Raw genomic sequence first — 12,959 nt, 5'->3', positions numbered from 1 at the left:
GCAACAATGAATGAATAGAATTCCAAAATCTCTGTAGATGTTCATTGAAATGGAAAATAAATAAATTAAAATGTTATAAAAAAATATTCTGCTCAAAGCATCCTTAAGTACTGCAACTCGTGGCTTTAATTTGTTCTTCAGTTCCTTCAGCTTAAGAAATGTCTAGAGAGTTCAGCCCCTTTGATTTTCTGACTCCAGCTCTTCAGCCATTTCATTATAATACTTTATTTTGTCTTCCTGCCGTGGCCCTTTGAAATCTTCTGTTCAGTTCCTTGATATTTTGTTTTTTTCCATTTGCTTTGGCTTCTTGGCACTCTGGTGCAATATTCAGACATCCATCTTCTGACATCTATCTTGGTCTTTTCTTCCTCCTCTTTGTCATGACCTTTTGCATTCTTCCAGGATGATATTCTTGATATTCTCCCACAGCTCATCCGGTCTTTGTTCATTAGTGTTCAAGGCCTACAACCTGTTCCTAAGATGGTTTTGAAATTCAGGTGGGATAGATTCAAGGTCAAATTTTAGTTCCTTTGTATCAATTCCACTTTACTATAAACCCAAAAGAAATTAATTAAGTCCTCAAAAATGAGTTAGTCCTTAGAAGGAGAATGTTCACAGCAGTATTACTCATATACAATAGCCAAACTGTAGATACTATAATATAAATGTGCATTTACTAGTAAAGAGATAGATAAATAAAACGTGCTGTTTCTAAAACTGAAATACTAGTTGAATGGATGCCTTTGAGTTGTGCTGGAGAAGAGTTTTGAACATACCATGGACTGCCAAGAACACAAGTGAGTCTGTCTTAGAGATCATGAAACCAAGTTTTCCCTTGGAGGCTAGGATTTTGAAGCTCTATCTCACATATTTTGGGCATGCGGTCAGGAGGACCTAGTCCTTAGTAAAAGACATCATGCTTGGAAGGGTGGGGGGACAGCACAGGAGAGGAAGACCCCAGATGGGATGGATTGATACAGTAACTGGGATAATGAGGGTAGGCGTGCCAAGAGTCAACGAGACTGGCTCAGAATAGCCTCAGACTGTTGTATGTAGTGTTAGTTGCTCTGAGTCACAGGCGACTTGACAGCACATAACAACAACAGTCAGCAATAAAAACTTAGTGGCACATGGTGCAATAAGGATGAATTGGGAAAAGAAACAAAGTTCAAAAATGATTTTACTTAGCAAAAGAAGCCAAGCACAAAAGATTACATGTTAAAATTCCATTTCTCTAAAATTTCAGAAAAGTTAAATCTAAAGGGACAGAAAGCAGATGAATGTTTGCCTAGAGCTAAAGCTACTAGTAGCAAAGATTGACTGTAAGTAGGAAATGAGGAAAGTCCATGGGGTGATGGAAATGTTTTAAAATGGGATTGTGTGATAACTGTATAACTTCACTGTTGAATGAGTATCTTTGATTTTTACCGTATTACCAGTGAGGACCACTGAGACAATACGAATGAGGATAACTAGATTGTCCAGGTAATTACCAAACAGGTGTTCACTGGTGCTCTCCTAACTAAACTGAATGCACATTCTTGGGGTTGTTTGGTTTGGGGATTTTTTTTCTTCCTTTTTAAGAACTTCAGAAAGAATTTTTCTTTTACTTTTCAAATAAAGCAGTGAACTGGGAGGTAGGGCTGGGAAGGGATAAAAGTGTAACAATGAATGAATGGAAATCCAAAATCTCCATAAAAGTTAATTAAAATTAATAAAATAATTTTTAAAAAAATTTCAATAAGGAGTGCATGTAGGAGAAAGGTCAGTCAAATTTTCTTTTTTTTGCCATACCTACTGTTTACATCCTTCCCATTACTTACATATATTTAACTATCTTCACAGAAGTAAATGAAACACTAGGGAGTTGGTAGATATAAAAATAATGACAACTTCTGAGATGTAAAACGATATTGTCAGGAGAGACCATCGCCAGAGTTACCTCAAATGCAAGGGTATCACAACTCTCACTGTTTTAGTTTATGGATAGACTCTAACTTCCTAGACTGGTTATGCTACACTGATGCTATATCCCTGCTCTTATTTAATCTATCAAGAAAAAACAATATAAAATCACATATCAATATACACTTACCAAAAGGAATGTCCGAATTGTTCTTATTTTGTTGAGCTCAAGAAGTAATTTTTGTGCCTTCTCATGGTTGCTGCAGTATTCATCATAAATGCGAAACTTGTCTTTCTGTGAATTCAGGAAGAAAATATGATCACTTTATTAGCCATGATGACATTTTAAGCTCTAGGATGTTTGTAGACAAATTTCATTATGTCTTTATTGGTTTTAGAGCTATACTGAGTATGTATGGTGGGTGTATAAACATTTTAATATATTATTTTTCCCTGATTATTGAAAAATAATAGACAAGAACTTGAGATGATATCTAACTATACTCCATTATCATACAGACACTGATAGACAAACAAACCAAACTGTACAGAAAAGGGAGTGCTTAGCTTTGCCAGGAAGATTCCGTTTTAAAGTGGAATTAGCACTTGAAAAAGGTCCACAGGGATGAATCCTTGACTTCCAGCAGAGCGAGAAGGAAAAGGTCATTTTAGGTAGAGGAATGGAGAAATATGATGTCGTTGTTATATGGTGCCAAGTGGGAATCGGCTCAGAGCTGACCCTCCGGCAGGTTTTCAGGATTTAAATCATGGAAGAGGAGACTTCTGATCTTTCTCCCACAGAGCAGCTGGTGGAGTCAAACCATCTGGCAGTGTAACTCTTAACCCACTAAGCCATCAGGACTGCCTGGAGGAACACAGTGCTCTAGAACACCATTTACAATTCTCTGGACAATTGGGTTTTAGAGGGATACTGACAAACTGAGAAGTATCTAGAAACAAGTAACAGAAGCTATTGCTAACCTTTGAAGACACTACAAAGGACTGATGGTTCAGGAAGAGATATATATTATCAGAGGAAAGTTAGGTAGCTCTTTCCAAACAGCTGTCATGTTGTGAAGCATTTACCATTCTGCGTAGCTCCAAAGCTCAAAACGGGGACCACCAGGTGGAAATTTCAAGAGAAGTGATGTATGTGCAAACTTGTAATCAATATTAAAGATTTGTTAACAAAGACAGCTGTCACTAAAAGTGATCAAGGAGAAACGAATTAAACATCTCTCCATAAACAATGTTAAAGGAGATTGTTTAAAAAAGGAATTTCATGATTGCTAGTGCGATCAATACTCATCAAAGCAGCAGCAATAAAAAGAGGAAGACACAAAAACTATTGCCTGTTAGAGCAAAGTGTATCCTTCAAAATTTCCAAGACCTGCATTTAAAAAGTTAAGAGCTCTTTCTGATAGCCTATAAAGTATGTATATTGTGTCACTTCTTCAAAGGACAGCATGAACCAGAATGATATAAATTTTAGAAACTGTTATCTAAATTCATGGATGACAGGTTCACGATGTGCTTCTGAGGAAATGAATATCAGGGTGCTGGATTCCCAAATGCAGTCTCCAAACTGAGTTAGCAGCTGCTCCAGCTAGGAGACAATTCCAGTTCTTTCATGGAAGGAGGCAGACCCCACTAAGTAGGCACAGTATACCTGACTTCCAGCAGAGCCCAAGAAAAGCACAGCTCTCTTTCTAAATGCAGGAGGTCACTATATTTTTCATATCATTTTCTTTATGGAATATGTTCCAATTATAAATATAGCTTGTACACCAATGTTCACAGCTGCATTATTCACCATCGCAAGAACATGGAAACAGCCCATATATCCAAACACCATCAAATGGACTGAAAAAGTATGGTACATTCACATGATGGAATACTATGCAGCACACAGGAGCAATGATTTTGTAAATGACTACCTAACTTGGGAGGGACTAGAGAACATTATGCTGAGTGAACTAACTCAGTCCCATAAGGACAAATATTGTATATGATCATTATTGTAGAATGAATATGGGGATCCAAGGGCAAGAAGGGGAAGCAGAGGACTGAAGGGGGGGCATTAATCATAGAGCCACACAATTTGATGATTTAGGGAATTGTGAAGGGAAAATGGGAAAGATCAGGTGTGAATAACACTATATACAAACATTATAAATAAATCAGTATAAAGTAAAAATTAAAAGAAGGGGAAAATTGTATAAGCCCCCTATTTTAATAAAGCTTTATTTTTTAAATAGCATCAACATAATCCTACTCACTACTTACAGAAACATGATTAGCTTTATAAGATTGAGTGGTAAATGGAAATAAAAAATTATTTCTAATACTCCATTGCATACTTTCAAAATGAATGTTAATTGTGTAGCATTTTCATAAAATGAACTCTGGTGGCAAAATGAACTCGAAGGCAGTGGTGCTGCTAACCCAAAGGCTCACCCCGTCCAGAAGTTCAAATCCACCTGTTGCTCTGAGGGAGAGAAGATGGGTAATCTTCTCCCATGTGATTTACAGTCTCAGACACCCAAGGAACAGTCAGTCAGTTGTGATCTAGGTTCCAGACAAAAGCAATGAGTCGTTGTTTTGGTATCTTTTGAGAGGGATTTCTATTTTATAAACAGATACACTCAAATTGGTATTCAGAACACTAGCACCAGTGGAATAATATTATTAGCAGCACTATATTTTTTGTTTGTTTGCTTGTTTTGGAGTTTATTTGTTTTTTAGATGTAGTAAGGTATGAATGCCCTTTAGTTTGGAAAACAAAGTTTTACTTAATAGATGTCTTTTAACATTGTAATTTGCTTTTATGACATAAATAATTTTAACTACAATGTGGAAGGGAGGTCTGGTGGCTTAGTGGTAAGGAACTGCACTGTCAATGCAAAGGTACACAGTTCAAATCCACCACCTGCTCCACAGAAGAAAGATGAAGAATCTCCTCCTATGTGATTTACTGCCTCTGAAAAACCACTGGAGGGTCAGTTCCGACTCAACAGTACACAATAACAACCATTATGTGGGAAAACATAAAAACTGTCATAAAGGTAAAAGATAGGAACTTTGACTCAATTAATATCTGCAAGGCATGTTGCTGTTATTAGATGTCATTAAAAATTGTTGAGTTGGCTCTAACTCACAATACATTATTGTTGTCATTGTTGTTATTGTTGCTAGGTGCCATCGAGCCAAGTACAACTCATAGCACCTCAATGAACAATGGATCTGAACCCTGCTCTATCATAAGAACCTCAAAAAATAAAACAAAACAACCTAGCTGCAGCCAAATCATTTCCAACCCACATCAAGGTTTCCGATGCTATCAATTATAATCATCTTTCTCCTTCAGAGCCTGCTGCTGGATTTAAACCACCAAGATCTGTGGTCATACAAGAAAACAATATGCCAAAATCTAGTCTTCTGCTCAGCATGACATTCTCTGAGTAAACATCTCCTCCAGTCACAGACCATTTAGATATTCTTTTACGTGTACCTAGTCACTAGGTTTGCTCACCTCATAAGCCAATTAACAAGGGAACATTCTAGTATGATGCCCATTGTACCATTATAAGAGCAAGGATTTTTCTGCCTCAAAAGAAAAATGGTCTCTGTTTTAGGGAAACATAAATATCCATTCACTATCAACAGCTTGAACAGTCATTAGAATTCTAAGCTACTTAGGATGTGGAAAACCCACTTGCTGGGAAAAAGAAAAGGCTGTTGATTCATCACTGAATAAAATAGATAATTCATGGCACAGTCCCCTTTCCTGGATCTAACAGATTATTTCACTGGCCTTCAGAGACTTCAAATTTTTTACGTCAAGTTTCACTCTTGGCACTAAAGTCATACACATTACTATGCCAATAGAGAGCTCTGAGGGCCTAGTGCATAGAGAATTGTGCTGCCAATGCAAAGTCAGGCAGTTTGAAACCACCAGCTGCTCTGCGGGGGTTAAAGATGGCAGCAATCTCCACCTGTGTGATTTATAGCCTCTAAAAACCTGCTGGAGGGTCAGCTACGCGTCGGTGGCGACCTGGCAACATACAACAACAGCCACCACGAATGCCATGAGCTGAGTCTTAAAATATGGAAGGAAAGACTTTTTAAAATAAACTTGTCCTACAAAGTGCAGAAAGCAGGTCCCCACTTCCTGTTGAGCATTAGGTTCAGGGTGCAGGCATTCTTCGACCACTTTTAGAAATTCCTTATGTACTGCCAGGATGTCCTCGATGTTGGAGAAAAGCATCTGTAAACAAACACAGGTTTAAGTAAGTGAACTAGGGAATCAAGTAAAGAAAAAATGAAGGAAAATCTAAGAGTGTCTACTACTTTCCTTCAAGTGCAAGCAGAGTCTGAATAGATTCTGACTCAGGAAGACCCCAAGAGGGTCAGAGCACAGCTGTGTTCCATAAGACTTTCAATGGTTGACTCTGCAAGTCAGTCACTGCGCTTGTCTTCCAACGAGCCGCAGTACCACAGCCCCTGCCTTTCCAGGGGAACACGCTAACCATCTGTGTCATCAGGTACTCCCTGTTGTTAACTGCCCCGCTTACTCCCCCGTCCACCTCACTGCACTTCCTTCCCACTCTCTCAGAACTCCAAGAACCAGGCTCCCAGGGCAAATCTCAAGTGACTGAAACCAACCATAGTATCTGCACCCCCTTACCCCCTCGCTAAGGGCTTCAGGTAAAACAGCATGGACAAATTTACTGACAAGCTTTTGAGGAAAGGGCTTCTCTGTGCCCGAGAAAACAAGAAAATAAATCAAGTCCACTGCCATTAAGTAGATTCTGATCCATGGTAACCCGCAGGACAGAACAGAGTCTCAGAGGCTGAAGAGGTTAATCTTTGTAAAGAGGTCACGTCTTCGTAAACATACATCTTTATAGAAGCGAATGGCCTCATCTTTCTCCCACAGAGCAATTTGGGAGGTTTGAGATCCTGACCTTTTGGTTAACAACCAAATTCTTGAACCACTGTGCCATCAGGGCTCCTAAGAAGGACACCCTGAAATGTATGGTTCTTCTCTCCTTTGGCAAGTGCCATATATGAAAATGAAGCTGGAACAGCTACAAGAGTCATATTTAGCCCTGAAAGGAGCCAGCCCAGGAGCAAAGTTGATGCCTGGGTTGTTGAAGGAGGGTTGAGTTGTGGAGTGAAAAGCAGGAGGGAGCCTTACAGGGTCACTAACCTTGAAGCATCTCTTATTCTTGGGATTGTAAATACGCACATTAAGCTATCTTCTAGCCAATTTGCATAATGGGTTTCATTTGCTTACAACCAAAAATCACACTAGCCAAAAAAATCCTCATGGTCAGATAATGTGAAACCTGTTTTTCGCTGATGTGGACACAGAAATAGCACTCAATATCAAATCCTTCAAAATATGTTCATTTTTCATAAAATAATACAGCATGTGAGCATGATAAATAAATACCAGTGATAATTTTATAACCAGATGAAGTAATAATGACTACATTAATTTTTACCTACGGCTGTCCAACTTCTAAAATATTTCCTTGTCTACAATTGAAAAGTGCTGACACCTTTGCTTCCTGGTTGAAGGTAACAGATTTTCCTTTAGTCCGTTCAAGTCCATTTTACCACAGTGATTAGACGGATTAGAGATTGGAAGTCTTGTTCACTCAAATATCTCTTCCTCTAGGTGGCCTCTAGCAATCTTTTTACAGTGATTTGCTCCCTCCCTTCTCCTAGACATTAAGATTCCATGTCAAGTTTCTTCCTCTCCTCTGTTCAAACATTCCCAAAGCTTCATTCCAAAATATCTCTATTTCTTCAATGTCATTCTCTTAACCTCTTGTTTGTTTTTTACCCACCCTCCAAATACAACCTGCTTGTTTTCTGTCACCAACATGAACAACTGGCACAAGATTTTACTCACAACAAGTGGAAAGCTTCTTAAGTAAAAATCTCATAGACAAAACTAAATCTAAGGGGATCTCATGCCTGAGTGGAGGGCCCAATGTGCCTTCTCACCTTCACTGTTTCTTCTGTTACATTTTTGTCAGCTTTGGATGCAGCACACTGGTTCATCCGGTGTAAAAATGCCTGTGGGAAACAAGAAAAGGTATTATGAAGGTAACGCCAAGTTAATAAAATAACTACATATTTATCAGAAAGACTTTTTTTACAAGAAACAAAGCTTAAAAGTTCAATGTTTACTATAATTACTTATTACAAAGGTGAAATCTTCATGTATTGATTATTCTGATCCAGTAATTACATTTCCTTTATAAAGTTGAAGGAGGGTAAAAGATGAACATGTATACATCAATTACATTTACCTAACAGAATTTCAAAATTATGTAGTGAAAACTTAAATCTAGGGGGAAAAAATGTAACTTAAGAAAACAGGCCAGTAAAATACAAAAAGATCAAAACACATATATTTTTATAAACTGCATTACTAATCAAAGAGCCATAAATTCTGAGTTGACATCCTTACAACCTTTACAAATAATAGAGTGTGCTCCATTATTTGCAGGGTGACCCTTTCAGAAGGAATGAAGGAATTTTGCTTTTCCTCAACCTCTTATTTTTAACAAGGCAGAATTTACATTTCTGAGGTCAGGTTAGAAAGCTTCATAGCTGTCTTGTTGACAACTAAGTTTATTGGTATTAAAACTTGGAAACTTCCTGCTGGTCATTAAGCTTTGACTGATAGCTAGATAAGCTTTCTAGTCAATACAAACTGTTACTGCCCATTTGATTCACAGCCGTACTGGATTTCAGGGCATCTAACAACACTAATGATTGAGGACCAGATGAGTTATGGGATGATACCAGTGAAATCATCCAAACAGAGACATCCAACAAAAATCACACATCAAAGGCAAGTCAGGAAGACCAAAACAGGTATCAAAAGAGACTCTGAAAATTGCACGTATGCAACGTAAAGCCAAAACAAAGGGGAAAGTAAAAGAGTTGAACAGATTTCCAAGGGCAGCTCAAGAAGACAAAGTAAAAATGCACAATGCAATGTGCAAAGAGCTGGAGTGGAGAACAAAAAGGGAAGAATTCACTTAGCATTTCTAAAGTTGAAAGAACTGAAAAATAAATTCAAGTCACGAGTTCCATGACTGAGAGATACTGGCAAAATCTTAAATGATCCACGAGGCATCAAAAGAAGATGAGAAGATCCACGGAACTGGTTAACACTGAAAAATTTCAGGAAGTATTATATGAACAGGAGCCAATGGTAATCAAAGAAGACATACAATGAAAGTATTGGTTAAAAATAAGCCCCTAGGAATTGGTGGAATACCACTTGACAAGTGTCAACCTACAGGATGCAGAACTGGAAGTGCTCACCAATCTAGACCAGGAAATCTGGAGGATAGCTGCTTGGCTGACTGACTGGAAGAGATTGATATTTGTTCCCATTCCCAAGAAATGTAGAAATAATGTACAAATTATCAAACACTATTAATATCATATGCAACTAAATTATCACTGAAAAGTATCCAAAACAGCTTGAATAGTACATTAACAAAGAACTACCAGAGGTTCAAGTGGGATTTAGACAAGATGTGGCAGCAGGGCTATCACTGATGATGTCAGATGGATCCTTCCTGAAAACTGTATCAGAATGTTTATTTGTGTTTTCTTGACTATGCAAAGGCATATGACTATGTAGACTGTAACAAACACTGAAAAGAATGAGTAACCCAGAACACTTAATTGTACTGTTATAAAACTTATGTCTATACCAAACAGAACAAAGGAATGTCCAAACACAGTAAGAGCATAGATTAAAATCAGAAAATGAGTGCATCAGGATTGAATCCTTTCTCCATACCTATTCAATCCGAGAAAATAATTCAAGAAGCTGGACTTTATGAAAAAGAATGTAGTATCAGGATAGGAGAAAGACAACAATTTGTGTTACGCAGAAGGCAATCTTGTTTGCTCAAAGTGATGAGGGTTTGAAAAGCTTCTGCAGAAGATCAAAGACCACAGCCATCAATATAGATTGTATGTCAGTATCAGGAAGACAAAAATCTTCACTACCTGATTGATAAGCAACCTCATGATATATGGAGAAAAGACTGATTTCATGATTTCATATTACTTGAATCTAAAATCAGCACCCTTAGTACCAGCAGATCAGGAGACATACTGATCTTTCTGCCGTCTGCTGTCAGGGACCTCTCCAAAATACTAAAGAGCAGTGGTGTTAGTTTGAAGACTAAGTTGTGTTTGATTCAGGCCATGGTCTTTTCAATCACTTGCTATGCAACTGAGAACTGAACAATGACTAAGGATGACAGAGGAAGAACTGATGCTTTTGTATTGTGGCACTGGAAAAGAATACTAAGTAGCCTATGCACTGCCAAAAGAACAAACAGATACGCTTTGAGAAAAGTATAGTCAAAATGTTCCTTTTAAACAAAAATGGCGAGGCTTCATATCACATACCATGATTATGATGCTTGGAAAGGTTATACCCTGGAAAGGGCTATCATGTTTGGAAATGTAGAGAGTCAGTGAAAGAGGGGAAGACCCTCAATGAGATGGATTGACATGTGATTGCAGCAACGGGCTCAAGTGTGTCAGAGACGATGAGGATGGCACAGGACAGGACTGAGTTCGGTTCTGATATTCGTCCATAGGGTCGCTATGAGTAGTACTGGAGTTTATGGTACCAAACAACAACAACATACTGAAATGAAAAGAGTGGTTCTCTCCAGGAGGTAGGATGACCAGTGGCCTACAAAGCTCTGGGGGGGAAGGGGAGGGCATGGTCACCACCTCTGCCTTTTTCAATCCACCAAGGGATCTGAGAAAGAAAGATGGGCAGTCTCCTCCTGCGAGATTTACATTCTCAGAAAACCTGCTGGAGGGTCAGCTGGGAGTTGGTTCCACTCACTCAAGGACAATGAGTTTGAGGTATTTTATCATGCATACTATCTTATTTTCAGGAAGTGAAAAGGTCACAACTTTTGGCAGTGAGTGTATCCCAACTTTTATTAAAATAAAAACAAAATTGTAAAAGAAATAAAATCAAATGTCTCATGCCTAGTAACACTCCACTGATGTCTTCGTTCACGATTCAACCAGTCCACTGACAGGATTCTAGAGTGTCAAGAATAGCAACTCCTTAATGTCACCTGAATCTACTAACAATAAATTTTAAAGTTTTGGATGTCTCCTCAGTTTTAATGAAACATTTGAGGTAACACCTTGCCCCTGTTATTGGAACTAATTAATCTATCTATAATTGACAATGGAGATATTTCAAATATCTGGACTTTAAGTGTCCATTTTAATTAGGATTATTTTGTTTTGCTTTTACTTTCATTTTCTTTTTACTGAATGTCTTTTCCATCTATTCATACTAAAAAGAAGAAAGGTTCTTCCGGCATTTCCATTTAGCATTAATGTGGCCAGTTAAAAGGCTTTGTTTACATTTCACATTGACCACATAGTAAACCAGTAGCCTTTCATGCAAGTAAAACTTAAACTTCACCATGACATTTGTAAACCTTTTCTTCATAAACCAAACTCAGCCACATTTAGAAATCAATCAATTGAAGCTTGGAGATAGTAAGGGGCCTGGGTGGGACAGTGGTCAAGTACCCAAAGGTCAGAAGTTCCCACTAATGTGACAAGCTGTGTCTGTTATGATTCACAATCTTGAATCATATGGGGCTGTTATATTATAACCTATTAGATAGGATCACTGTCATGCTTGGAAGGGTTGAGGGACAGCACAGGAGAGGAAGGCAGATAGGATGGATTGAGTAGTGGCTGGGGCAATCGGGCTGGGTTTGTTGGAGTCAGTGAGACTGGCTCAGGACAGCACATAACAACAACAACATGAGTCTAAAAGGGCAGTTCTGGGGGCCTAGTGGCAAGAAATTGCAATATAATCCCAAAGGCTCATGGTCCACCACTGGCTCCATGAAAGAAGGATGGGCATTCCTCTCCCATGTGACTAAAGTGGCTCAAAAAACCTGTCAGAGGGTCAGCTAAGGATCAGTTCCGACTCGAAAGTATACAGTAACATGAGTCAGAAACAACTTGAGTTTGATTTTCTGGGGAGGAAAATGGTAAAAAAAAAATGTTGCTATTAGGTGCCATCAACTCAACTATGACTCACAGTGACCATATGACCAACAAGATGTGAGCCGTGCCCTAACCTACACCACCCTCATCATTGCTGCTGTGTCCATTAGAGTAGTCACTGTGTCAGTCTATCTTCGTGGAGAGCCTTCCTCTCTTTTCTGACATTTCCCAGAATGAAGACTCTCTCCAATAACTGGTACTTACTGATAATACAGCCAACGTCAATGAGATGGAGCTTCACCATCCTAGTCTCTAAGGAACACTAGGGTTTGCGCTTTCTTCAAGGCAGATTTGTTTGTTCTTTTGGCAATCTGTGGGATATTCAATACTCTTCACCAACACCACAATTCAAAAGCATAAATACTTCTAAGACCCTTATTCAAATTTCAGATGCAGATGCAGCAAAAAAAAAATGCTATATCCTGGATCAGATACATCTTAGTTTTTACACTGACATCCTTGCTCACTGGTATCTTTGGGAAGAGAAAAAGTGAAAATATGAGGTAAAATAAAATATAAAAACTAAAAAAAGTACTCCATATCTTTCTCATCCTCCATGACAATATGAAAATTTCCATCTAACTATATAAAGGAGAGAACCAAAAGAGAGACCCAACAGAGGTAAAGGTCGACTTGAGCGTAGCTGAAATCATGAGGATGATACAAGAAAAGGTAAGGTTTTGATCTACCCATTAGGTCATTAGGAGTTGCCGTTGACTCTATATCACCTACCAACAATATAAAATAAAACCTGGAACTTGTTAGCATTCTGACCAAGTTTATCTTTTTCCTGAGGAGCTTCATTTTCTACAATAGTGAAGGCAGATTTTAGATGGCATGCTATTAACGCAAAGTCATAGAAAAAGATATCTTAAAAAAAAAGTTTAAAAAACAAACCCCAAAACACATAGCAAGTCTTCCTTCCAGATTAAAAAAAAAAAATC

At 38.2% G+C, this 12,959-nt stretch overlaps 1 protein-coding gene across 1 annotated transcript in view; it reads right to left on the bottom strand.

The window, feature by feature from the left end:
• Positions 1–12,959, bottom strand: part of PREX2 (phosphatidylinositol-3,4,5-trisphosphate-dependent Rac exchange factor 2) — a 409,408-nt gene that overhangs the window by 294,316 nt on the left and 102,133 nt on the right. The window contains exons 2-4 of the mRNA XM_006880444.1: positions 7,924–7,995; positions 6,050–6,172; positions 2,096–2,200 (exon numbers count right to left, since the gene is read on the bottom strand). Coding sequence (XP_006880506.1) covers positions 2,096–2,200; positions 6,050–6,172; positions 7,924–7,995 — 300 coding nt within the window. The remainder of the gene's footprint in view (positions 1–2,095; positions 2,201–6,049; positions 6,173–7,923; positions 7,996–12,959) is intronic.

The sequence above is a fragment of the Elephantulus edwardii genome, unplaced genomic scaffold (genome assembly GCF_000299155.1).
Source record: "Elephantulus edwardii isolate Elephantulus edwardi_28Jun2011 unplaced genomic scaffold, EleEdw1.0 scaffold00008, whole genome shotgun sequence".
Taxonomy (NCBI): domain Eukaryota; kingdom Metazoa; phylum Chordata; class Mammalia; order Macroscelidea; family Macroscelididae; genus Elephantulus; species Elephantulus edwardii.
The sequence above is the reverse complement of the archived record's forward strand: the minus strand, read 5'-3'. Positions and strand labels throughout refer to the sequence as shown.